The sequence below is a fragment of the Drosophila nasuta genome, chromosome 2R (assembly GCF_023558535.2).
Source record: "Drosophila nasuta strain 15112-1781.00 chromosome 2R, ASM2355853v1, whole genome shotgun sequence".
NCBI lineage: Eukaryota > Metazoa > Arthropoda > Insecta > Diptera > Drosophilidae > Drosophila > Drosophila nasuta.
Window position 1 is genome coordinate 25,550,573 of NC_083456.1, and position 25,975 is coordinate 25,576,547.

The 25,975-nt window shown below is 36.4% G+C and overlaps 7 protein-coding genes across 14 annotated transcripts; all 7 read right to left on the reverse strand.

Annotated features, from left to right (window-relative positions):
* Positions 1-87: 87 nt before the first annotated feature.
* LOC132785488 (probable cytochrome P450 313a4) lies at positions 88-2,120 on the reverse strand. Of its 2 annotated transcripts, XM_060791606.1 has the most exons (7): positions 1,864-2,120; positions 1,602-1,799; positions 1,362-1,547; positions 1,249-1,309; positions 1,070-1,196; positions 450-1,014; positions 91-394 (listed from the first exon to the last, which is right to left on the reverse strand). In XM_060791606.1, exons 1-7 carry the CDS (start codon positions 2,015-2,017, stop codon positions 231-233), a joined length of 1,455 nt encoding a protein of 484 aa, XP_060647589.1. In that variant the 5' UTR covers positions 2,018-2,120; the 3' UTR covers positions 91-230. The 2 variants fall into 2 exon arrangements, with proteins under 2 accessions (XP_060647591.1, XP_060647589.1); XM_060791608.1 differs by lacking the exons at positions 1,362-1,547; positions 1,602-1,799; positions 1,864-2,120 and having other exon boundaries at positions 88-394; positions 1,070-1,176; positions 1,249-1,293.
* Positions 2,121-2,757: 637 nt separating this feature from the next.
* Positions 2,758-3,178, reverse strand: LOC132787035 (probable cytochrome P450 313a4). Its single transcript, XM_060793890.1, has one exon. It carries the CDS (start codon positions 3,119-3,121, stop codon positions 2,837-2,839), a length of 285 nt encoding a protein of 94 aa, XP_060649873.1. The 5' UTR covers positions 3,122-3,178; the 3' UTR covers positions 2,758-2,836.
* A 1,117-nt stretch (positions 3,179-4,295) lies between these two features.
* LOC132785414 (probable cytochrome P450 313a4) lies at positions 4,296-7,071 on the reverse strand. Of its 4 annotated transcripts, XM_060791509.1 has the most exons (7): positions 6,820-7,071; positions 6,556-6,754; positions 6,317-6,502; positions 6,182-6,254; positions 6,010-6,136; positions 5,370-5,949; positions 4,296-5,314 (listed from the first exon to the last, which is right to left on the reverse strand). In XM_060791509.1, exons 1-7 carry the CDS (start codon positions 6,970-6,972, stop codon positions 5,151-5,153), a joined length of 1,482 nt encoding a protein of 493 aa, XP_060647492.1. In that variant the 5' UTR covers positions 6,973-7,071; the 3' UTR covers positions 4,296-5,150. The 4 variants fall into 4 exon arrangements, with proteins under 4 accessions (XP_060647492.1, XP_060647490.1, XP_060647489.1 ...); XM_060791507.1 differs by having other exon boundaries at positions 6,010-6,116; positions 6,182-6,256; positions 6,556-7,071; XM_060791506.1 differs by having other exon boundaries at positions 6,010-6,116; positions 6,182-6,259; positions 6,556-7,071.
* Positions 7,072-8,756: 1,685 nt separating this feature from the next.
* Positions 8,757-11,380, reverse strand: LOC132784783 (probable cytochrome P450 313a4). Of its 3 annotated transcripts, XM_060790632.1 has the most exons (7): positions 10,826-11,380; positions 10,563-10,760; positions 10,324-10,509; positions 10,181-10,253; positions 10,002-10,128; positions 9,367-9,943; positions 8,758-9,307 (listed from the first exon to the last, which is right to left on the reverse strand). In XM_060790632.1, exons 1-7 carry the CDS (start codon positions 10,977-10,979, stop codon positions 9,150-9,152), a joined length of 1,473 nt encoding a protein of 490 aa, XP_060646615.1. In that variant the 5' UTR covers positions 10,980-11,380; the 3' UTR covers positions 8,758-9,149. The 3 variants fall into 3 exon arrangements, with proteins under 3 accessions (XP_060646616.1, XP_060646615.1, XP_060646618.1); XM_060790633.1 differs by lacking the exon at positions 10,826-11,380 and having other exon boundaries at positions 8,757-9,307; positions 10,324-10,519; positions 10,563-10,680; XM_060790635.1 differs by lacking the exons at positions 10,324-10,509; positions 10,563-10,760; positions 10,826-11,380 and having other exon boundaries at positions 8,785-9,307; positions 10,002-10,108.
* Positions 11,381-11,421: 41 nt separating this feature from the next.
* LOC132784785 (probable cytochrome P450 313a4) lies at positions 11,422-13,700 on the reverse strand. Its single transcript, XM_060790637.1, is given in 5 exon segments — positions 11,422-11,872; positions 11,929-12,395; positions 12,448-12,520; positions 12,597-12,980; positions 13,037-13,700. Coding segments are annotated over 5 exon segments (1,242 nt in total). The 5' UTR covers positions 13,191-13,700; the 3' UTR covers positions 11,422-11,708.
* Positions 13,701-13,838: 138 nt separating this feature from the next.
* On the reverse strand, positions 13,839-21,153 carry LOC132784782 (monocarboxylate transporter 10). Of its 2 annotated transcripts, none has more exons than XM_060790630.1 (6): positions 20,772-21,153; positions 15,791-16,155; positions 14,953-15,736; positions 14,802-14,888; positions 14,651-14,743; positions 13,839-13,955 (listed from the first exon to the last, which is right to left on the reverse strand). In XM_060790630.1, exons 1-6 carry the CDS (start codon positions 21,151-21,153, stop codon positions 13,927-13,929), a joined length of 1,740 nt encoding a protein of 579 aa, XP_060646613.1. In that variant the 3' UTR covers positions 13,839-13,926. The 2 variants fall into 2 exon arrangements, with proteins under 2 accessions (XP_060646613.1, XP_060646614.1); XM_060790631.1 differs by lacking the exon at positions 13,839-13,955 and adding an exon at positions 14,070-14,225.
* On the reverse strand, positions 21,091-25,749 carry LOC132784784 (suppressor of fused homolog). The gene is made up of 3 exons (XM_060790636.1): positions 24,599-25,749; positions 24,144-24,541; positions 21,091-21,182 (listed from the first exon to the last, which is right to left on the reverse strand). Exons 1-2 carry the CDS (start codon positions 25,697-25,699, stop codon positions 24,218-24,220), a joined length of 1,425 nt encoding a protein of 474 aa, XP_060646619.1. The 5' UTR covers positions 25,700-25,749; the 3' UTR covers positions 21,091-21,182; positions 24,144-24,217.
* Between the last annotated feature and the right edge of the window lie 226 nt (positions 25,750-25,975).

Below are 25,975 nucleotides of genomic sequence, written 5' to 3' on the forward strand. Positions count from 1 at the left end.
TGTAAACTTGTGAAAGTGCAACCTAGTGAAATTTCATACGCAAAGCAAAATTGATTCAAAGTTGTACAGCAAATATTTTTTAGTATTTATATACCAAAAAGTGTATTAGATCGTTTAAGGTCTCACTGTGTTCCTTGGAACATTTGAACTGTTGATTCATAATATCGATAGCTAATATGCCTTTTGTACAACGAATTTGAATAATATTAAATAATTAATAGCATATAACATTAGCAATCTCTTCTTTGAATTTCCAGCAAGGGTACGGTCTTCAACCCCAAAGTTAAATCCTCAAAAAAGTCAAGATCTTCAAATTTAAACTTGGTCGAGAACTTATAATTTCTCAACAATTTTGCTAATGTAAGTTTGATGGATACTAAAGCGTATCTCCAACCTGCGAATTTTCAATAATTAAAAAATGTAAATTTACTTTTTAAACCCAGCTTTACCTATACAGTTACGTATTCCCTTCGTGAAGGGTATGAACGAATAGGGATGCTTGTCCTGCATGTTATGGGGCAGGAAATGTTCGGGATTAAATTCTTCCGCATTTTCCCCCCAAATTTTCTTATCGCGATGCAAGTGAAAGATGTCTATACCAATTTGCACTCCTTTGGGAATAACAATTCCATTCGAAAGACGAACATCCTGCATAGTCTGCCTTGCGATAATTGGAACTGGGGCCAAGAGACGCATCGATTCATTAAGAATGAGATCCATATAACCCATATTCTGGGTATCGGCATAAGTAACGTCAAAGTCTCCCGGATTGGGAAATAATGAGCGAAGCTCTTGAAACGCCTTTTCTTGATACTCGGGAAACATAGCAAGCAACATCAGTGTGTAGACCACCGTGTTAGCTGAAGTCTCAAATGCAGCAAATAATATGATACCTAATTGGCTTTGCAAGTCCTCCTTGTTAAGCATTCCACGATTCATCATATCAATGCCTAGATTTATAAGTATATCGTCTTCCGGCGCTTTAGAACCCTTTGTCAATTTTGAATCGATAAACTAGAAATAAGAATTATATTAGTTAAATTGTCAACTTATGTTTTCCTCTTACGACCTTTACGAGGAACCCACTTATCTGCGACTTGGCTTTAGAGAATTGTTCTTCCTTGCCCAGTAGTTTCCTCATCGTTTCACTTATTAACCAGGGCGAAAGGCCCATATCTGTTATGGATTTCACAATACTATTGAATCGTAGTAAGTTCGTTCACTCTGTACAGAGACAAAAGTTCTTACCCATGGAAAGCTTCGATCAAATTATTGCTTCTAATGTGCTCATCTCCTCCCAATATAGTTTCTGTAAAATATGTGGGTTCATTTTGCTATACTTACAAAAAAAATGTACTTACGACTCGCTATGCTCAAAGAAAAATCTTCCATCAATGGTTTTAAGTTCTGTCCCCCACAATCCACCGATTTATCTACAGTCTTCAGCAAAAATGATGCCTCTGAGTTAAAAATAGGTATAAAGCTGAGTATCATCTTGTGGCTAAAAGCCGGATTAAACAACTTCCGATACGCACTCCAATGAGGCTCTGGATAAGACTTAAAATAATTTCATTTCATATTTCAGTAGCAAATTACTGTACCTTTCATGCTGAATAATCCAAGGCCGGCAACCTCTTCGACTACCTTATAGAAACTGCCCTTGTTAACGCAATGCGGCGAGTTCAAGACATCTTGTGTTAATTGGGGATCGGCAACAATCAAAAATGGCATGGGACCAAGCCAAGACAATACGAAAGAGCCGTATTTATCCAAATAGTGTTTGAGCACAGGAAGTACATCTAAGGCATTTAATACAAAATTACAATATTTAACACCTTTTAAAATAAATCATTGATCACCAACCTTCCTTATGGCGGATCTTGTGCACTATGCCAATTAGGGGATAGCCAACTGGCCCTGGTATTTTAAGCATTAAACTATATAATTTGCGTCGTGTCCACAAAAAAATGACCCACAAAAGAAATAAAGAAGTACACCATAATTGCCAGGACAACATGTTTGGCAAAAAGAATCCTTGATAAAATGCAAAGTATCCGGTTGAATTTTGAGACTAAGTCGCCTAATTTTTATTCACTGCGGAGCTCAAGCGCACGTTTAAAATCGCGATTTTAAAATGATTACTAATATTTGCTATCAGTGTCTTTTTATATGCTGTACAATGTTGCTAAATGCAAAAACGAGCCACAACATTACAAGTATAATTTCTGTAACAGGTACCAATAACCAGTTTGCAGGTGCAAGTAGTTTAGCCAAGTCTAGATAGATAGTCACTAAAGCAGTGTATCCACTTTACGCATTGATATGCAGAGATATTTTTTAATTGCTGTTTAAACTCAAGGTGCAATATAAATTTAAAAATAAACAAATCAATTTAATAATCTAATCTGTTGTTTGTGTTTCGATTTTTTTATAAACATTTACAAAGAAACATGGCCATACATATAATACTTAAGTGATGAAGCGTAATACTAACAATCTCTTCTTTGAATATCCAGCAAAGGTACGGTCTTAAATTTCAAAGTAATATCCTCGACAAAATCAAGATCTTCAAATTTAAAACTGGTTAGAATTTATATGTGCTCATCAATTTCGCCAATAAAATTTTGATCGATATTTCAGCATGTCTCCAGCCTGTAAATTGGCAAATATTTAAATTAAGTTAATTTCATTTTATTATATATTGAACTAAAACAAACCTATGCAATTGCGTATTCCCTTAGTGAAGGGTATGAACGAATAGGGATGCTTCTCCTGTTGGTTATGGGGCAGGAAATGTTCGAAATCAAATGTTTCCGCATTTGCTCCCCATATTTTCTTATCCCGATGCAAGTGAAAGATGTCGATTGCAATCTGAACTCCTTTTGGAATAAAAATCCCATTCGTCGCGCATGGTCTGTCGTGCAACCATTGGAACTGGTGTCAGAAGTCGCATTGATTCATTAAGAATTAAATCCAAATAAACCAGATTCTTAATATCACTGTAGCTAACATCTAAATCTCTCGACTTGGGAAAGAATGCACAAAACTCTTCAAAAGCCTTCTCTTGATACTCGGGAAACATGGCGAGCAACGTCAGTGTATAGGCCACTGTATTAGCCATAGTTTCAAATGCGGCAAATACAATGTGAGCAGAATGATCTTCCACATTCTGTGTGGTAAAAATTCCACGATTACTGATTTGAAGAATCGTGGAATTTTTACCACATAGAATATGGATATGATATGATGGAATGATATCCAAAAAGTTCTTCAATGTCTCCAGCACATCTAAGCCATTTCATTTTAAAATCAGAGTTTTTATCACACTTTAAATAATGCTAACAATCACCAACCTTAACTATTAAAGGATAACCAATTGGTCCAGGTATTGTCCACAGAAAATACAACCACAAAACACAGAATAAAGTGCACCATAACTGCCAAGTGAACATAATGGGAAGAATTCTTGATAAATTTGTGATTACTGAATATCCTGATAAGATTTTACCGTTTTCTCTAATTATTTTAATTCACGTAACGAACCGAGCATTTCAAATCTTGAATATACAATGATAATAAATGTTACTGATCAGTATCGTTTTATATGCCGAACCCTGACTTACAATGCAAACGAACAATTAAAAAATACTCGGAAGCCAGTCATGACACTAATATATAATAAGTATAAAACTAATTCATATAAATACTATAAAAAAAATACAGAAAAATTTTAAATGACGTAGGTATACCCGCTACCCATAGGGTAAAAGGGTATTATAACTTTGAAAAGTATATATATTCTTGACCAGCGTCAACAGCCGAGACGATCTAGCCATGCCCGTCTGTCCGTAAGAATCACTGAATCTCAGAGACAAAAATTGATAGAGCTATAATTTTCGACAGCATTTGTTATGTTTGCACGAACGTTGTGTTTTCTGCCGGCACAAAGTTATAATTCCCTTCTACCCTATGGGTAGCAGGTATAAAAACGAAAAACTGTAGTCGTATTTTAGACATAAGTCAGACTAAGAAATTGCTCGTATTCCTTACAAGATCGCTTGTTTCTAGTGATAACTTGGCGGAACTTTAAACTTTGAAATTTATTAAACACGGTTGTCTATTTAAATTAAAATAATAATCAATCTCAATTCATTATATCAGAAAACGATCTTATAAGATACTAATTAATCCAGTGATCTATATATAAATGTTTGCTGAATTAAATTGATTATCAGTTGCATCGGATGACGGTAATATATAATCCATATAAACGCTTTATTTATTTAATGATAATGATATATTATATTTTGAGATGACGAAAGCTAGTAATACGAAAGCCAGTAAGATAATGGGTGTTTATTCATTCATCTATGCAAACAAAGAAAATTGCATAGTACTTGGAAATAAAAAACAACTTAAATTATGTAGTTAATACAGTTGTGCATTATTTAAAATTCAATCGATTTCTAAAACCAGATCTTTCTCAAATTAAAGTCCAATTATTGACTCTTATAATCTAATAAATAATTCCTTATTTAAAAAATTTTGTGTACGGTCTGAATGAATGAATATGAAGCGGATACTTAACATAAGCTAAAAATAAAAGTAGACATACTATGTATAGCCTCGTATGCAAATGTCGAATTAGAATATTGAAATCAAAAGTTTGCTTACCAAAAAAAGGTGATATTAAAGAATTTCATATTGACACAGACAATAAAAGACTGAATATTTATTAAGATGTGTCTCACCAACAACAACCAATATTAAATGATATATTTATATTTAGAGCTTTCTAAATACGCTCAAACAAATCTAAATGAGATGAGATACCAGTTTTAGTCCGAGACAAGTTACTGGGATGAATGCAAGCTATTAAAGAGCAACAGACAACAGCAGAAATATAATTAATACGTTGACAGTACGTTAAATTTAATATGTATATATCTATAACAATTTAACTTGTCAGTTAGCAGACAAAACATTGATAAACGCTATTAAGCAAAAGTAAAAAAAGGGATTACCAAGATTATAATCTGTTATTATACATAAAGAAGAACATTAAAATCATATATATGTGCTTGAATAATTAATAATTTAAACGAATGTGATTAAGCAAATCTTTTGAATAGACGTGATGAAATATAACACTAGCAATTTCTTCGTTGAATTTCCAATAAGGGAACAGTCTTAAACTCCAAAGTTATATCCTCAACAAATTCGAAATCTTCGAATTTAAAACTGGTCGAGAATTTATAATTCCTCAACAATTTCGCCAAAATCACTTTGATCGATATTAAAGCATATCTCCAACCTGTAAAAGTACAATAATTAAATCGAGTTAAATCAATACATTGAATCTAACATACCTATGCAGTTGCGTATTCCCTTTGTGAAGGGTATGAACGAATAAGGATGCCTATCCTGCATGTGAATGGGTAGGAAATGATCTGGATTGAAGGTCTCCGCATTTTCTCCCCAAACTTTCTTATCGCGATGCAAGTGAAATATGTCCACAACAATCTGAACACCTTTTGGAATAACAACTCCATTGGAAAGACGTACATCCTGCATAGTTTGCCGGGCTACGATTGGAACTGGAGCCAAGACTCGCATTGATTCATTCATAATTAGATCTAAATAAACCATATTCTGCGTATCTCTGTAAGTAACTTCAAAGTCTCCCGTGCTTGGAAATAATGAGCGAGGCTCTTGAAACGCCTTCTCTTGATACTCGGGAAACATGGCGAGTAATATCAGTGTGTAGACTACCGTATTAGTTGTCGTCTCAAATGCGGCAAATACAATGTTAGCCGAATGATTTTTTACCTCCTGTTTGGTAAAGATTCCACGATGTACCAAATCAGTGGCTAGATTTAGAAATATATTCTTGTCCTCCTCCGTTTCTAGATGAGCTTCAGAACCCTTTGCCAATTTCGATTCGATTAACTAGATCAAAGCCAATCAAATTGTTTAAATTAATCTCATACGTTTGTTGAGTCTAATTACCTTGAAGAGGAATCCGTTTATCTGCGTCTTGGCCTTAGCATATTTCTTCTCCCTACCCAGTAGTTGACGCACTGTTCTACTTAATAACCAGGGCGAAAGGCACATATCTGTTACAGTTTTCAAAAGACTATTAAAGAGTATTAAATGTATTCGATTCCGACAAAATTCTTACCTACGATAAGCTTCGAGTAGTTTGTTGTTTTTAATGTACTCACTGCAATTAACTTCACTGCCCATTGTGGTTTCTGTACTTGAATCAAGTAACATTATGCTCCTTTATTTTGAGGATTCAATTCGAAGCACTTACGAGTAGAAATATTCAAGGCCAAGCTTCGCATCAATGGTATTAAGTTCTTTTCACCACAATCCACTAATGAATCTACCACCTTGAGCAAGGATGTTGTCTCGGCGTTGAAAATAGGCAAAAAACTCTGAAGTACTTTGAGTGCAAACGCTGGATTTATCAATCTCCGATGTGCACTCCAATGAGGCTCTGTGCAAGACTAAATATAAATCCACTTCATTTTCTGTAGATAATTATTGTACCTTTCAAACTGAATAAACCTCGGCCAGAGGCATCATCGATTGCCTTGTAGATAAGACACTTGTTAACGCAATGCTGTGAGTTCAAAATCTCCTGTGCCAGTTGAGGATCACTAGCGAGCACAAATGGCATGAGACCCAGCCAAGAAAATACGAGAGATCCATGTTTATCCAAATAATGTTTAAATACGGGTAGCACATCAGATGTATTTTGCATAATAATCACATATTTTATTACACGTTAAGATAAACCACTGATCACCAACCTTCCTTATTTAACAGCTTGTGTGCCATGCCAACTAAGGGATAACCCAGTGGCCCAGGTATTTGGAATATTAGCCGATAGAATCTGCGACGTGACCATAGAAAATAGAACCACAAAATACACAATAAGGTACACCATAATTGCCACGTCAACATGATAGGAAGAAAAAATCCTTGAGTACACAGAATATCCGGTTGAGATGGATTTGATTTTATTTTTTTTAATTCACTTCCGAACCGAGCGTTTGAGTTCGCTACAACAAAATGACTACGAAATTGGGAACAATGTCTTTTTATATGCCGGTCTATATGACAGGTTTGGGAGAGACAAATCTTGAATTGGAGTATCACTAAACGAAAACAACAACTTTGGCAAATAATTGAAAATGAACGAATGCCTAAATATGAATAAGTTCACTTTGAAGTATATCCATATAAATATTTATTAAATATGTATAAAAGAAGTTTCTTTATTTGGCAGTCGATTTTTAGTTATTGTATTAAAAATTTAGTTTTTTTTTATAGGATTTTATTTGATATATGTACATTAAATACAAGTATAAAGTAGGCAACTGGAAATGTAAAAGTATAAGCGTAATTCTCCGACCCCATTAATTAGCAGAGCTTGAATACAATATACCAAGCATATATGTAATGTATGTGTGTTTTCAGTATATTTCAAATATAAATTCGACATATTTTTTTATATTTTTACTGTATTTTTTTATTTGTATTTAAAATATGTTGAGGGTATATCTTACAGACTATGCCCTTTACATACAGAAATGGTGACAAGGGTATTATGCCTATTAATCTCGTTTTTGCACTTCCAACAAGGGTATTTTCTAAAATTTCAAAGTTATGTCCTCAAGAAAGTCAAGATCTTGAAATCTGGTCGAGGACTTGTAATTCCTCAGCCATTTGGCTAATGTTATTTTTGACGATAATAAGGCATACATATCTTCAACCAGTAAGTTACAACATTTTAATAAAATAATTTAATTTTTTTTTAATGAGCTAAATTCTGAATTCGCCAAAGGAATGTCACTAAAAACAAAAACAATAACAAAATTTGCGAATAATCGAAAATAGACGACGTATGAGAAGGTAAAAAAACTATGCTAAATTTGAGATTTCAAAAAGTTGGCCAATTAAATCCAGTTTCCTATTTAAATTATTATAAATTCAGTCAAATTTTGTCGCTCCATTATTAGTCCATGATATGATATATAAATATTTACTAGCTGTGATAGTATGTTAGTAGTAGTAATTTTAAATTTTAATTTTTATACCCGCTACCCATAGGGTAGAAGGGTATTATAACTTTGTGCCGGCAGGAAATGTATGTAACAGGTAGAAGGAGGCATCTCCGACCCTATAAAGTATATATATTCTTGATCAGCGTCAACAGCCGAGACGATATAGCCATGTCCATCTGTCCGTCTGTCCGTCTGTGTGTCTGTCCGTCTGTCCGTATGAACACCTAGATCTCAGAGACTATAAGAGATAGAGCTATAATTTTTTTTCGATAGCATTTGTTATGTTTGCACGCAGATCAAGTTTGTTTCAAATTTTTGCCACGCCCACTTCCGCCCCCGCAAATCAAAAAAATCAAATAACAAGCGCAATTTTGAAGCTAGAGTTGCGAATTTTGGTATATACAATAATTACTATAGTAGTTATGATTTCTGATTTAATTGCGATCAGATAAAAATTGTGGAAGTTATTAAAGAAATACTCTTGTATGGGCCTACTTACTAGGGCTTTTAGTTGTTTTGGGCGACAATCTGGTACATTGTGCCGTCTGTGGTATATTTTGAATGGTGTCCTGTATCGATATACCAAACATATCATTTGGTATATTTTTAGTATTTTTTAGTATTTTCGGTATATTTTGAAAATAATTCCGCAATATTTGGCCCTTATTAAAAATGTGTAGCGGGTATCTCACAGTCGAGCACACTCGACTGTAACTTTCTTACTTGTTATATATATATTTCATTTTTTACGTAATTTTTTGCATTAAAAATATATTATAATATTTGACTTCGTGAAACTTTTGTTGTTCTTAAAAAATTGCAGTATTGATACAAAATTTGTTTAATTTGAAATAAATTAATACATGAGCCAAATATATAATTCATTGTACCAAGCAGTATATTTATAATATTTGTTACGTTGAAAATATACCATACACGGACTGTTTCTTAACAAAAACCCTTTATGTAAAACCCTTTGTCTGTCCGTCAAGCACATTACTCATGCGTTTTAACAATATTAAGAAAATGTAGACAATAAATTTTATTAAATAAATCTGAAAATATCGCTTTATACTATCGCTTTTGCACTTCCAGCAAGGGCACTTTCCTTAATTTCAAAGTTATATCCTCAACAAAGTCAAGATCTTCAAATTTGAAGCTGGTCGAGAATTTGTAATTCCTTAGCAATTTGGCCAATGTTATTTTTGACGATAATAAGGCATATCGCCAACCTGTAAATGTATAATAATTAAATTAATTAAATATTTTTATATAATGAATTTAGTTCTACCTATGCAATTTCGTATTCCCTTTGTGAAGGGAATGAACGAATACGGATGCTTATCCTGCATATGATGGGGAAGAAAATGTTCTGGATCAAAAGTTTCCGCATTTTCCCCCCAAATATTCTTATCGCGATGCAGGTGAAAGATGTCTATACCGATTTGTACTCCTTTTGGTAAAACAATGCCATTGGAAAGTCGGACATCCTGCATTGTCTGTCGCGCGACAATTGGAACTGGAGTCAAGACTCGCATTGACTCATTGAGTATAAGATCCATATAAGTCATATTCTGGGTATCGCCGTAGGTAACTTCAAAGTCTCCTGTATTGGGAAACAATGTGCGAATCTCTTCAAAGGCCTTCTCTTGATACTCGGGAAACATGGCAAGCAATATCAAAGTGTACGCCACCGTATTAGCTGTTGTCTCAAAAGCACCAAATACAATGGTACTCGATTCGTTTTGGACATCCTGGGTGGTAAAGATTCCACGATTCATCAAATCTGTAGCTAGATTTAGAAATATATTCTTGTCCTCCGGCAGTGGCGGAGCTTCAGAACCCTTTGTCAGTTTCGATTCTATAATCTAGAAATATTAATTAAATTAGTTCAATTCCTTAAGCATGTTTTCTGAGTTTATCAACCTTTCTGATGAAATCACTTATCTGTGACTTGATTTTAGCATATTGTTCCTCTCTGCCCAATAGTTGACGAATCGTTTTACTAAGCAACCATGGTGAAAAACACATATCTGTCATGGATTCCAAAAGACTATTAATGCGTAGTAAAAGTTTTCAATTTTGTGAGCTTCAAAAGTACATACCTATGATAAGCTTCGAGCAGTTTGTTGCTCCTAATGTATTCACTATACTTCACTTCACTTCCCATTGTGGTTTCTGTACTTGAGTAAAATAACAGTGTTGATATTACTCTTATCCTCCTTAAGTATTTTATTTAAACACTTACGAGTTGCTATATTCAACGTAAAACTCTGCAGCAATGGTATCAAGTTCTTTTCGCCACAATCCACCAATGGTTCCAAAGTTTTCAACAATGATGCAGACTCTGCATTGAAAATAGGCCCAAAACTAACCAGCAACTTGTGGCCAAATGCTGGATTCAGTAATTTTCGATGCACACTCCAAAGGGGCTCTAGGTAAGACTAAACATAATTTCACTGAATATACTGTAGGAATTCATCCTACCTGGTTTGCTAAATAATCCTTGGCCAGAGGCATCATCTATTGCCATGTAGATGATGCCCTTATTAAGGCAATGCGGTGAGTTGAAAATATCCTGTATAATTTTGGGATCCTTGACGATTATAAATGGTATCGGACCCAGCCAAGAAAATATGAATGGTCCATGTTTATCCAAATAGTGATTAAACACCCGTAGCACATCTAATTCATTTCATATTAATATCACATTATTTAACACACATTGAATTACGTCACTGATCACAAACCTTCCTTATGGAGCAGCTTGTGAGCCATGCCAACTAAGGGATAACCCACTGGCCCAGGTATTTGAAATATTAACCGATAGAATCTGCGACGTGACCACAAAAAATAAATCCACAAGACACATAATAAAGTACACCATAATTGCCACGTCAACATGATAGACAGGAAGAGTCCTCGAATCCAAAGAGTGTAAAATATCCAGTTGATATTTAATCGTTTTTTATTCACTATATTTCACTTCCGAACCAAACGTATGAAATCGCGACGATCAAATAATTAGAAATATTTCTTAGCAGCGACTTTTTATATGGCGGACGCACTGACTGCTTTTGGAGCAGCAAATCGTGACTTGGCCAGTTGAAAATATAAAAAAATTAGGTGTAGACTCGGAAATTGACAAGGTGCGGGTGTGTACACATCAATGAACCTCAACATATCAAGTATATTTTAATGTGAGTTATCGATGATACCCCTGCATACAAACAGCCCTAATTTGTCCAAATGGCTAACAGTAACCAGTCAATAGGCTAATACGTCATAAATAGACTGACCAATTCAAGTCAGGTAGACGCTGTAAATGAACCGAATTGTATAACCCCTAAATTCAGAAAACTTTTTCTCTCCAATTATAAACATGTTTATTTTGAGAAAAACATAACATATTATATTAAAGTAATTGCTTTATTTAAGAACATATAGTAAGTTATAAAGAAATCCAGCAGCTGTGGTCCTGAGCTTCGCTCGCATTTCATAAACAATTTTATATTATTAGAAAAATATTGTTCTATAAGTATGTATATACAATAGTCAGTTCAAGGCTATTTAACTATTTTTATTATGTACCAAAACAATTGTAAATATCAACTTTTTAAGATGAATCATACACTAGTAATCTCTTCTCTGAACTTCCAGTAAAGGAACTGTCTCTAAACTCAAAGTTACATGCTCGCAAAAGCGAAGATCTTCAAATTTAAAGCTAGTTGAGAATTTATAATTTCTTAGCAATTTTGCCATTGCCACTTTGATCGCTATTAAACCATATCTCCAACCTGTAAAAGTACAATAATTTAATAAAGTAAATTTAATTTGTAAAATCCTACTGTACCTATACAATTGCGAATTCCTTTAGTAAAAGGAATGAATGAATATGGATGCTTATCCTGCATGTTATGTGGGAGGAAATGATCGGGATCAAAAGTTTCCGCATTTTCTCCCCAGAGATTCTTATCCCGATGCAAGTGAAAGATGTCTATAGCAATCTGAATTCCTCTAGGAAGAACAACTCCATTGGAAAGACGCACTTCCTTCGTTGTCTGTCGTGCCACAAGTGGTCCTGGGGACAGCACACGCATCGATTCATTGATAATTAGATCCAAATAAACCATATTCTGGGTATCGCCGTAGGTAACTTCAAAGTTCACTTAAATTTAGTTAACTTTAACCACCTCTTCGAGGAATTCTTTTATCTCCAACTTTGCTCTAGAGTATTCTTCCTCCTTACCCAGTAATATGCGCACCGTTTTACTAAGTAACCATGGCGAAATGCCTATAGCTGTGACATTATCTGCAAGACTACTAAGGAGTAGTAAATTCATTCGATTTGGAGACAGGCAAAAGTACTTACCTCTGAAAAGCTTCGATCAATTTGTTAGTACGAATGTACTCACAATACTTTACATCACTTCCCATTGTGGTTTCTATAGTTGAGTAAAATATAATACATAGGGGTTAGCTTTGCTTTTCTTACAAATCAATGGAAGTTGAAGCACTCACGACTTGTTATGCCTAAAGAGAAACCATGCATCACTGGTATCAGATCGTGTCCGCCACAATCCACCAGTTTATCTACCGTCTTGAGCAGATTTGCTGTCTCCGCGTTGAAGATAGGTATAAAGCTGAGTAACATCTTGTGGGCAAAGACTGGATTAAATAACTTGCGATGTACACTCCAAAGCTGCTCTTTCGCAGTGAATAATCCCTGGCCAGCGACATCTTCAAGTGCCTTGTAGACGAAACCCTTGTTAATGCAATGCGGTGAGTTGAAAATATCCTGTATCAATTGGGGATCGGTGGTGATAAAATAAGGCAGGGGCCCCAACCAAAACAAATACGACGGACCATGTTTATCCAAATAGTGTTTGAATGTGAGCAGCACCTCTAAGGGATTGGATATTATAATCACAGTTTTTATCATACTTTCAATGATCACCAACCTTCGTTATGGCGCATTTTGTATCCTGTGCCAACTAAGGGGTAACCCACTGGCCCAGGAATTTGAAATATTAACTTGTAATATCGACGACGTGTCCACAGAAAATAAAACCACAAAACACACAATAGAGTACACCATAATTGCCACGTAATCATAATAGACAGTAAGAGTCCTCGATGAAGTATCCTGCTGCTATTTGAGATTTAAAAGTTTATGAATTTCACTTTCGAATAGTTCCGTATTGAACGTTTAAGGCCGCGTCGATGAAATAATTTTAAATATTATATTTGGTTGTCTCGCCTTTTTATACGCCGGGCAAACGAACTAGTTTTTGGGTTATTAGTACGTGGCAACTATATGAAGATCATTAGAATGTGTGCTGATTAAGATTAATACGCTGCAAAATAACAAAAGTTTAAGACTCCACAAGCAGTTTGTCCACTTTAAATCAGGTAACAACAGTAAGTTAACCAAATTGAAAAAGGTTTAAATGCTAAAAATTATGAAGTTCACCTTGAGAAAAATGCAATGCAAAAACTTTATCTAATTATAATAATAATTGCTTTATTATGCAGTTTAAAATGGTTGTCTTAAAGTCTATAGTATACATTTATGAAAAATAAGTATTACGAACTGTACTCTCAAGTACATCAAGTCTCTCCTCCAACAAAGGGATGATATTCAAAGTTTTGTACATACAGTGTAGTCAAAATGAACACCTTTTTTATGCGCTAGGATATATCAGATATATGTATATAGAGCGATATGAATATTGATTTGATTACAAAACGAAAACAACAAAATGTCTGAACCTTTAATGGCAAAGTTTTTCTGTTTTTTTTTTTTAGTTTGTGTGTGGAATTTTGAGTTAGTAGACGACAGCGACTTTATCTAGGATCCTGGCCTGTCGGTGAGAGTCTCTGAAAGATTTATTTTATAATAGAACAGTTATTTAATATTTGTTTATTACATGCTTTAACTAAGGTTCCATGCAGATCTTGAAAAATACATTTTTATATACAGAATTTAACACAGTGATGCGGCATTATTTTTCATTCAGTTTATTTACAAAAGCGTTTCAAAGCATATGTTGCTTTCATTTAAATTTCTTATAAATAATTCATTAAAAAAGTATAAAATGTTTGTTTATACGAGTGTGAATGTTTGAAGCGGATGATGAATTAATTAGGCTGTAAATAAAATGATTGTATAATAATTATTAGTTAGCTATGCATAAATGGAAAGTTCCCCTAATGAATTATTTTAAATTAGTGTGTTTGTGTGTTAGTGGGCAGTGCGATTATTATGGTAAAGCAGCCAAAAACAAATATTACTTAAATTAAAACAGAACACCATATTGGTGTAGCTAAAAATAACTAAAAGACTGAATATTTATAATGGCGTTTCTTAGCACCATTATCAAGCGATAGATTTAGATTTCGAGATCGCGAATTGTGTTCAAGCAAAGCTGTGTGAGATGAGATACTACGAGTGTTCTTGTTAGTCAGATACGAGCTACTGGGATGAACGCAAGCTTCTGAAGAGGAGCAGCAGGCAGTAGTAATACTATCAAAGCGTTGACCGTACGGTAAACTTAATGTGTCTGAGTACGAACCAGTTGTTGAATCGGCATATCCATTGGGCCTCAATCCATTACTCCCATTGCCATTGGCACTTGAGCCCATCAAAGGTGCGCTGGACTTCACAGCTGAAAAGCGAAAAGTGTTAAGTTAATCCACATGAAAGTATTTAACTAAAAGACGCACCAGTTGCTGAGCCATTTGTGTTGGCATGTCCATTGGACAGCGAGCCATTGACACCATTCTCAATGAGTGGCTCGCTAGATTTGACAGCTGCAATATTCATGGGAAATCGTTAGTAAATCAATATATTAATCATCGTATAGAACACGTTTACCATTCAACCTATAAGTGCCATTGGGTAAGTCTTCAATATCGCCACTTTGACCCGACGCAATGCCATTTGAATTTGAGCTACTCGAATCATCGCGAACACAGCGCATCAGGAAGAGCAGAGAGGAACCAATCAGCGGCGGAATGCCGGCCAATATCAAGGGCAGCGTATACGAGCCGGTTCGCTCGAAGATCATGCCGGCAACCGGTGGACCAATGGTGAGGGGCAGCGAGCACAGGCCGAGCAGGAAGCCAATGGCTTGTGTTGCTCCCGATGGACCGCAAATCTCATAGGCAATGGGGCCAAGCAGCGAAATGAAGCAGCCATCAAAGAGACCCATGATCAAGGCGAATGTGACGAGCACCGTATACGAGCTGGTCAACGGTAGCAGCAACGTAACCAGGCCAATGCAGACCAGCGACAGCTGTTGCAGATACATGCGATTCACGCCCGGCATGTCTGCAATTACACCAAATATCAAACGTCCAATGCCGGAGGTAACGCCAATGCACATCACGGGCAAATTGAGATCTTTGCCGGGAAACGAGGTCTCCACGAATTTCATCATGTGCACATAGGGCACAAAGTAACCGAAGAGTGCCAATGGCACACACAATGCCCAGATGACATAACGCTTCCGCTTCCAGATATCGACATTTACAATTGAACGCAAGAAAACATTGAAGCGAGAGCGACCATTCTTCTTCTTCGGCGAATCCTGAGGAAAATGCAGTGGCTTGTAGACAAACGAACACACGATAATAAATGCCGCCATCAGACTCATGATCTGTAAGGAGAAAGTTAATCAGTTGTCTGCAATGTGCACTGTATCATTATTCACTCTCAATGTCGTCTCGAGGCCATAGTTCTGCAGCAGCAAATCCAGACCAGGTGGCAAGATGACTGTAAACACACTGGAGCCGGCTGTAACAAAGCCGCTCACTTTGCCCAGATACCGCTTGAAGTAATGTCCCAATATAGCCAACGTGGGCGTGTAGGCCAAGGCACCGCCCAGGCCAAACATGATGCCATAAGTGAAGTACAAGGCGTTAATATTATCCGCACAGAAGGATGACAGCAACAGGCCACCTGCTGCAAGCATGCCACCCGTGAATGTGGTCAAGCGTAGACCAATCTTATCCGTCAGACAGCCGGCAACGGGCGACAGGAAGAAGGTGGTGCCAATGGCCAAGGAGCCAACAAGAGCTGCAAATAAAAGAAAGGTAATCTGCATTAAGATTTGCTTTTGTCTTTGCGCTATTGCAGCTGCCACATGTGGCAAGACGGTAAATTGCATTTAACAAATCGAATCTCACGCAATTGCGGTTAATTGTGTAATGAACTATTTTTTCCACAAGTCAAGAAAGCCAATGCGAAGCTGGAGCGGCAGCCCCAAAGCTTCCAGCTGAAACGCTTGATTGCCGCCAAAGAGGCTTTAATAACTAATTCGATTGAGCAATTTGCACGCATTGCATGATCGTGTGATTCATTGGCTTACATATTGGATTTATGCGGGTGTGAAATAGTTTTGAATTTCCTATAATTGTTTGCAAGAAATGGCCGAGGAAGCTAGGGATATTGAATATTTCATTGACTTTATATCTACTGAAATGCAATGTTCAATTCCTTCGAAAAGCATTTCTAATTATTTTGAATATACTCTTAAGCTATCCTACAAATTTCAGCTCAATCTCAACATAAATACAAAATGTATTCAAAAAAAAGTATATACATATATTTAGAGTAAAGGTTGCATCAAGTAATCAAGACTTTCTAAGGGTCTTTATTAAAAATATTAGAATTTCTTTTAAAAATATTTATAGCATTGGATCATAGTTATTATAATTTATTCTCCAGCTATCCTGAAAATTTCAGCTCAATCGAAACATAAATACGAAAGTTATTGATGAAAATACATATATACATATATATAGGGACTGCAACGGTTCAACAAGATTTCCTAATCAAGCACTCGCTATATGTAGCTTAAAGTCCAGTTTAGTTCTCTATTTGAGTTTTCCGCATCAATTTCCTTGTCAATAAAGCGTTAAATAAACACTTTCGTTTATCGCATTTGCTGGTTTTAGAATCAGAAATGTGAAATGTGTACAATACCGAAACTGACAGATTTGGGTTAATTCTTTGTGCGATGTCATGTCATGACGCCGGTGAACGCTTGACCCATTTTTGATAAGCCGGTCAGAAATGACAGTAAGCCGTGATAATGTTTTAATAAATACTTGCATATTAATAAATTCTTTGATGTGACAAAGTTCGGTATCGCAAGATGCTGCGAATGATGCAGCTGTCACATTATGAAAATTAGCTCAAAAGATCAGGGAACTGTTCACTGACTTCACAGATTAGTACGTGTATGCAAATACCCTGTATCAGTTGCCCACATATGGGGCATGACAAACACACAGACTGAACCCTCATAACATATAATATGCAATTGCTGTTTCACTCATCTTGAACAGACATTTAGTTTATCTTTTATTAGATTGTTTGGTTGAGCTCATTAGTGCCTAAAATTAGACTTGACCCACTTTGGTGTTTGCAATTCTTGATTCCCCCTCTTTTTGTAATCAATACTCAGATATATACCTTGTATTTCTCTCTTTCTCGCTCTCATTTTGGTTGCACATGGCACAATTCATGCAATTTCGGCAACCATGGCAACCACGAGGAAGCAATGGGGCACGATTCAATGTCAATGCCACACTCGGAGGCGTCAACAAAACGAGAGAGACAGTCAATGGCATTGTGCAGCGGAAAAAGAGCAATGAACGAAATTGAGAGAGAAAGAGAGTGAGAGAGAGAGAGCGAGCTGGGGCTAAGAATTGCATATTAGATAATACCTGCACAAATAATGTTTGCTGAAACTTTGCCAAAGGTCTATAAAAAAAAACCCTGTAAATAAGTGATTGACTATGAAATACCCTGTAGTGCTCTAAGAGAATATGTATAATACGTGAATATTTAAGTAAATGGAAAAAATAAATAGAGAATATTTCAAAGGGTATTTTAGATTGACACAATATACAAAAGCTTTATTAATAGGTAAACTAATTTGAAATATAATTTACTTCAAGGCTACAATTTTGTTTATTTACTTTTATTATGTGCCAGCTCCTTTCTTCAGCTTGTTGCAAACTCTCACAGAAACTTATACCACCCTTTTTTTGTAAGTTTACAGCGTATCACACGCAAACGTAAGGCGAAAGCCATATTGCATCAGAAACTATTACATCAAAAATTAGCGTGACACTTCTGAAGAGTGACGAATGTTTATTACTAATAAATATTATTTTTATTTCTTATATGGAAAATACCACAAAGGCAAACTAAGACAAAAATTTAATTTCAATTTATACATTCATTCATTTTATTTGAATTTATTTAAATTCATTCAAAACTTTCATTTTTATTTTCACTTTACTGCCTTTATCAACATTTCTTTCAGCGTCATAGCGAAATATTTACTATTTAAAACAATTGATTAAAATCAAACAGCCTTGACTTTAAGGCATTTGAATACATTCTATATTTATGAATTTTTATATTTTTTTATGAATTAAATAGTATTTTTTTGATTCGTTTTCTTTTATTTTGGTTCATCACCACGTTATCAGCAACAATGCGGATTAGCAACTAATACTTTATATAGTATCATGTACGTATATTAAGAGAGCTAAGCCAAGTCATTGATGCCATTAAATAGACAGTTTCTTGAGTTGATGTGCGTGTGTTTGAGTGTGAAAAGTTCTTAATAAGGCACACGCCTCGATGCTGGCTTGGCTTGGACTCGGATTACGTCAAGCTTTAATCATATGGCGGAACTAATACCAGTCAAGCAGCCGCGCTCTAGCTGAGCTGGCTGGGAGGATCGCTGTCAAGCGACGGGCGCACTTGAAGGGCTTCCAAACTGCCGGCAAATGGCAAAAACCCAACGACTGCCTAAGTAACTGGGTCAGTGGCATGTGGCATGCGCAATTGTGCCAATATTGCTTCTGTTTCTGCTTTTTTTTTGCCGTCTTTTGGCCGCGGCTTTTATCTTTTTCGCCTCTTTTGGCCAATGCAACTGGTCTTCTTTTAACGGCCGCGTTCCCAATGAACGCAACGTACACACGACGTATGCGCAATATCTTAGAAAAAGTCAAGACAAATTGAAAGCAAGCCGTGCAACGAACCGTTCGACAAACGGACCTTGACAAACACTAGTCGTCGCTCTTAAATCAATTGAACTTTGTTTGCCCATCAGTGACAACGACGTCATGAGTCAGTTGATGGATTCATGCGCAGATAGATTCAGAGATTCATAGATTCCACACAGAGATCAGACTGCCTCACACTCGACATGCGTATGATTGTGAATTTATGTTTAGCACGCAAAATTATTCGCAGCAAACGACCTTTTGCTTAGCGCTTTCGCTCAATTTGAAATTTCTCAATTCTCAAACTGAATTCTCAACTCTCCATCGACTCCAAGAGACTTGACATCGTCATTGCCGTCGCCGTGTTGAATAACGTTTTGTGATCCAATAAACTTTCAGCAATTTAATTCACTTGACGTCGACATCTTGTGTCTCCCATACCACACTATAGCATATAACGTATACGTTACATAGTACACACACACAAACACACACACTCACACTCACAAGCGACAAGTTTTATTGAACTCAGGAACATCAAACCGGGATCGTGTGTCCGACCCGCAGTTATTATTTCTTGGGTTGCAAATACCATTTGAAGTTTTGGCCAATAACTCAACCTAACGAATCAATCTACAACTCAAAGTCGAAATCCACGAATGCAACACGCAATTTAATTGTGGAATGAAATTGTAGAAATGGGCGCCAAAGACTTTGATTAAATATCGAATATGAAATGCAATTCAAAAACATCTATTATATCAATCAAATTTGATGTCTGATGCTAAAGATCCTTACATAATATAGAACAAGTTAAATTGACTTTAAATTAGAAGACAGACAGGAAATATATATTTTTTGAATGAACATGCAAAAAACCTTTTTAAACTGATTAAAAATGTTGCAACAATTCGAAAATAAAATAATAGAATATTTATTTTTAATTGAAAAAGATTCCTTATTACAACAAAATTGCCTTTCATTGAATATATTTTTCTTGAAAATGTAATCTCTGCTGTTGACAGCCCTTAGCAGACATTAAATATTGCAAATAAGTAATTAATGAGCTATGGCGCATTAAAATCAGTTGAGTTGGCATATTAAATCAACGTCAAAATCGTATCATACTTTATGTCATAAAGATGAAACATGATCACAATTAAATTGACGCATAAGTAGAATATTTATTGAAATTGTAGCAGGCTTAACTACGTTTTAAATAAATTATATTAATGACGCATTAAACATGCGCATGATATATGTATGACTAAAAGAAATGAGATTGAAAATGAATAAGAATAATATTCATTTTTATTTTGAAATCTTTCGTAGTACTATAATTCCAAGTACGAATCAACGAGTTTAATAAACTGAAATCCGGCTACACGAGTTCACAGCTCTTATCAATATGATTGAATTATGCTGTGTGTTGCTGTACAACAATTCATAGACATTTGATATGTGGAAAACAACTGTTTTGATTCACATAGTAAACGTAATCTGATTGTGTGACTTCTTCATAATTACAATCAATCGAAAATTTGTCACGAATTATTCAATCAGTTTTGCCATCGTCAAGGGATTAGGAACGTGTTTATTCCTCTGACATAAGTGTAATGAAAAAATACAATATGTGAATGGATTAAATGAGAGTGTTTCTCTTACCCGCCTTGCTGTTGGCCTCCGTGTCACCCTGGGCGGTTAGGCGTTCGGTGAGCAGTTTGTGCAACACACCGTATGTGTTGATTAGACCAAAGATGACGCCGTTACATAGGAATGCACTGATCATAACCAGCCAGGCACGTGCTCCGCCATCGGGCGGCTCCTTGCCGTGTATATCTCGACAGCATGGTGCCTCGATGTGTGTTTCTTGTTGTGTTCCATTTGCCGTCCCATTGCCATTCATTGACTTCCCATTGGCGGCCGCGGTGTGCAATTGGCCATTGTTGGCCAACGAGGCGTGTCCATTGGCACGTTCCATGCTGCTCAATATGCGACCATTTGGCTGGCCGCTTGATTCTCCGTCTAGCGGTTCGTGCTCGGTCATTACTATTGGACGCCGACTCGTGCGGTTTTCTGAAATTTAAACAGATTACTAAACAAGTCGCTCTCTCCCGCTCCCGCTCTCTCTCTCTCTCTTTCGCCCTATCAGATGCGATAGTAGGCACATGGCTAAACAACGGCATTTCAACTGCAACTGATCCGAAATAAATCTGGATTTTTTTTGTTTTATTATAATTGCAATTACAAATTATCTCTCGTTCTAATTGAGTTCATTTAGTGGGTGGCAAAAAGTGCACTTGAACTTGCAACCAAGAATTCCCGTTAATATTTTACACAAGCGATCTTCTACACATATACTACACTTAAATTATCAATAATTAAACTCGTTTGACAACCGCATTCAGCTGTCGATTAAGCCACAATTTGTGGGTGGTCGTGTAATTGATCGCAATGAATTGCAACTTGATGAGTTTCCGTCTTTATTGACAGCTAACATAACTAACATACTATATTATATAGTCCGATTCAATTGTGACACTTTTTTTGCTTTTAAATTTAGCAACTTTACGACTTTTAATTTTAGACAATTGTCATGTGTTGACACTTAAATTTATCATCTTTGAATAGTCATATAATTTCAGAGAGATTGGAAATCTCTAATCTGTGTGCAAATTTAAACATGTTTGGTGCTAAGAGTGCAAAGAGCTCCTTAGGTGTTCTAGGCTCGCAAACTATAAAGATTAAGTGACATATGTTTAAACTGCAGTCAAATTGAACATCTGCATTGATTATGTACATATGGTGGGAGTTTCAGCAATGCAGATAAAAAATTGCTGACTTGCGGATAGTTTTAAAATTTGTTATAGCTAGGAGAATTTTATTCTGTGTTTAATAGTTTTTCTTTATAAATATCTTAAAATTGTAAATATGGAATCGTTTGGAGTGTAAAAATTGTTTATTCATTTCTGAATTCAGTTTTAAATTTTCTTACTTTATATCTAAAATTTAATTTCTATTCTACAAACGTGAATCTATTGAAGAATTTAAATTTTATTCGATTAGAAATATATCTATAGAAATTTAGTTTTTATGCCAATCTCACGAACTCAGTTAAACAAATACAAATCTATTAAAACAAAATTTCAATTTTCATTGGTCAGAAGTCTAGATAAAAACATTCTAAATTCTGTATTTTTTTATTCAATAATTTCGACTTTATGAAGATATCAAGAAATTAATTTCAATTTAAGCTGAAGGCCTTTTCTGCAATTGCTTTACCAATAGTGTTAGTATTAATTTTAATTATAGCTAACCTTTTAAATAAATAAATAATTTCAATTTAACAAAAATTCTTAACAGTTTTGCAATCTGTATTTCATTTTCTGACTTTATGATGATCAGGAATTAAATTTTAATTTAATAAGTATCTATTAAGTGAATTTCCTACGTGAAACAGATGTGGGAACTGATTATATTTAAGATGCCACAACTGAAGAATTTGGAACAATAATTATATTGTGCGCAATTTTAAAACTAGGAAACAAAGAACACTGCCAACTAGCAAACAAAATCTTTTGCGATATGACCGCAATATCACTTATCAAATATGTGGGTATGTAAAGTCATGTAAATAATTAAAATTTCCCCGACCATTGTTAATGTAATTTGCACAGAGCAGACACATAGGTAAATAATTAAATGATGATAATAAAATATTTACTGAGAGATATGTTCTACATTGTTGTCATCAAAATGTGGCACTTTACACTACGTCGACGCGTAGTCGACTACTTTCGATAAGAAGGCAAATTCCCATTATCTTTTTGGGGTTTGCATTACCCAAAAAAAAGTAAATTATAAATGAACAGATTTGCGAAAAATGCAAAGAAGCACGCAAGGGAAGGTGAATTACAAAAGTCTGTAAAATCTGTTGATGTTACAAATATTTCTGCTTCTGCTTCGGTTTCAGCTGTTCTACTGCATTCTGCTCTGTTTTTATTTGCACGCTCGGCCATTATCAATGCGCTTTCAAAGTCGCGCACGTGTCCAACGGAGACGTCAGCGGCACAAGAGCGCCGAAATGTGGGGGTCAGAGCCAAAAAACACAAAAACACGCAACAAATCGAAGGTAGCACAGACGGTTACGCAACAACAAGTTTATAGTGTCATCAAACAAAAGTGGATCACTGGAGCTGCAACATGTGGCCATTAGTTCATTTGGCGGTCAATAGTACCTCTTCTTGCAAGTTGTATGTGATCCCTTTTTGCTGACCAAAGAGGCGAAACAGCAGCAACAGCACTCGACTAACGCGCACGCCACTGATTAGAGAGCGAGCGAACAGAAACAAATACAAGAAAAGCGAACACGCGCTGTTGCGAGTGATACACGACCGAACGCTTGCGTTGCCGGCAACGGAATGAAAAATAATTCAATTATTTTCCACGAGCTGTATGCAAAAATAACAAAAAGAAAAAAAAATTTGTCACTTACTCACGACTGAGGCGCCTTAATCGAACGACGACAGCGTGAGACTCTAGCGTAATGTTCTCAGCTGTAAACAAAAACCAAAGCAGCGACGTCAACTGCGACTGCGACTGCGTCTGCGGTAACGTTGGCAACGATAACAACGAAGATGGGCATAAAAACAAACCAGCCAAACAAAAGACAGAGCAAGACGCATTCCATCACAGTGCGGTTACATTTTACATACATAGGATGGATTTTTGCCCTTTTTTCTGAATGAAATCACATGATCAATTTACTGGCGCATCCCAAAAATACAAGTGTTCCAATTGATTTCAATTCTCAGAAATTAGAAACTGAACTGCACATGCGACGTGCCACATCTGTGGCTGCCTCTTGCTGCTCTGCGAGTGGCGCTAAGTGAGGATATCCGTTGTCGTGCAACATCAAAGCACTGACCCCGAGGCTGAAGCACACTTCAGCAATCTCTGGCGCCAAATACATACATACGTACAATGCAATCTTTATACGTTAAAAAAAGTGTTTTATATATTTTTTTGTTAACTTACGTGGTTAGTGGAAGATTCATTTCGGTTAATTTATAATACTAAGCAGAAGTTCTAGCTACGTTTTCGAGTATTTATCAATTGATATTCGGCGTTTCAATCGACATTGCGGTGGGCAACGGACAAATTGTTGGCTGATCGACAATTAGTTTAAAGTTCTTGTCCGGCCAATCGAATTCCAGGCGTTTGGTGGGCTCTGTTTTGCCATCGAGTTGTGCATTGCGGAATGCCTCCATCATGCGTGACACTAAATCATCCGGTATCAGCACCTGAATCCAATAGCCAAGCACACCAAATGGTTCGCTCACAGTTACAGCGGCTCCCGTCACCGTTTCGGAGACCAAAGTCAAGGCCAGATGTTGTGCCTTAAAGGTAAAGTGGCGTCCATGACGAATGCGATCCTAAAATGTAAAGTATCTTAAGAACTTTATCTACAACTGGTGTATCTTTATCATTACCTTAATGGCCAGCAATAGATACTTGGCTGCATAGGGCGCCATGGTGATCTCGATGCCATCCAGCGATATGCAGTCGGGTGCTTGGGGCTGATTGTCTAGGGGACACGATTTGTGCAACGAGTTGCTGCTCAGCGACATTGATTGTGGGAAACTTGGCTCTTCGCGTTTAAGCTGTGATTCGGTCAATGGTCGATTATTTTCTTCGCTAGCGCAGCGTTCGTTCAAACACTTAAAGTCCACATCCTCCTTGATCGTTTTGGTTTGTTTTAGTTCGCGGAATGCAAATTCTGCATTAACACCCGCTAAATCCGAACCCTGCTTCTCGAGGTCATCCTGAAGGTTAAGCAATGTCTCGGGAAACAACTCGAAGACGCTCATTGTACGATCCATGTTGGTGACCATCCAATCACCGCCCGTTTGCACATCTTTGGCCAGAAAGTTGAGAACACCACGTCCGTTCCAGCGCGACGCCTGTTCCAATTCCTCCTCGGTAACACCTACGATTTGGCAAAAGTCCACAGTGCCAAACGGTGTCTCAATGCAGCCCAGCTGAGGATCCTGTGCAACTAGCAAGCTATTCATACGTGATGTGGCGCTGCCATCGAGACTCTTACGCCATGGGATATTGTCGCCAAAGCACAATCCGTTGCCTGTCTGGAAGCAATAACGCGCTATGGATTGCAGTAGATTTGCCGGCCACGTTGGTGGCCTTAGCGGCTTTTCTGGAGACTCGCGCTGTTGCTTTAACTCAGCTGGCGTTTTAGCCAAACGGAAAGTCAATTCAAAGCCCATTCCTGAGCGTGTTGTATGCTCCTCCTTAAGATGCACACGCTGATCACCGTGCAAGTCACTCAGCCCGAAGCTAACATAATGCCAATGTGGTGGAACTCTTTCGGAGTCGCCTTCGCCCTGGCCATTGTTGCTGTACATGCTGATATAGTCCAATGGATCGCTGCCTCCCAGCCAATATTTGAGTAGCGTCGTTACTTGCAACGGATTGGGCTGATCGGGATACACAGAAACGAGGTGATCGATCAAGGACTTTAGTCCGGGCGGCGGTTTGTGCTCCACATTATTTTCATTCTTTGTTGATTCGGCCATTGTTTTCTTTCAGGTGTGTCGTCTACTTGTTGCACTTCATAATATACTGCTTGGCTTTGCTTTGGAAAATATACATAAATATACTAGTGCTGCAATGAAATATACCAAAACATCGTACTTCACAAAAATACTTCTCAAACGATTTTAACTGTAACTGCTGAAAATATTCTTAAAATGTATAGCACAGTTTTTAAGTATTGTGCAATTTAGTATGCAGTTTTCTTCACTTAAAAAAAAATTTCCAATATAAAAATGATCATTCTTTCGTAATTGAGT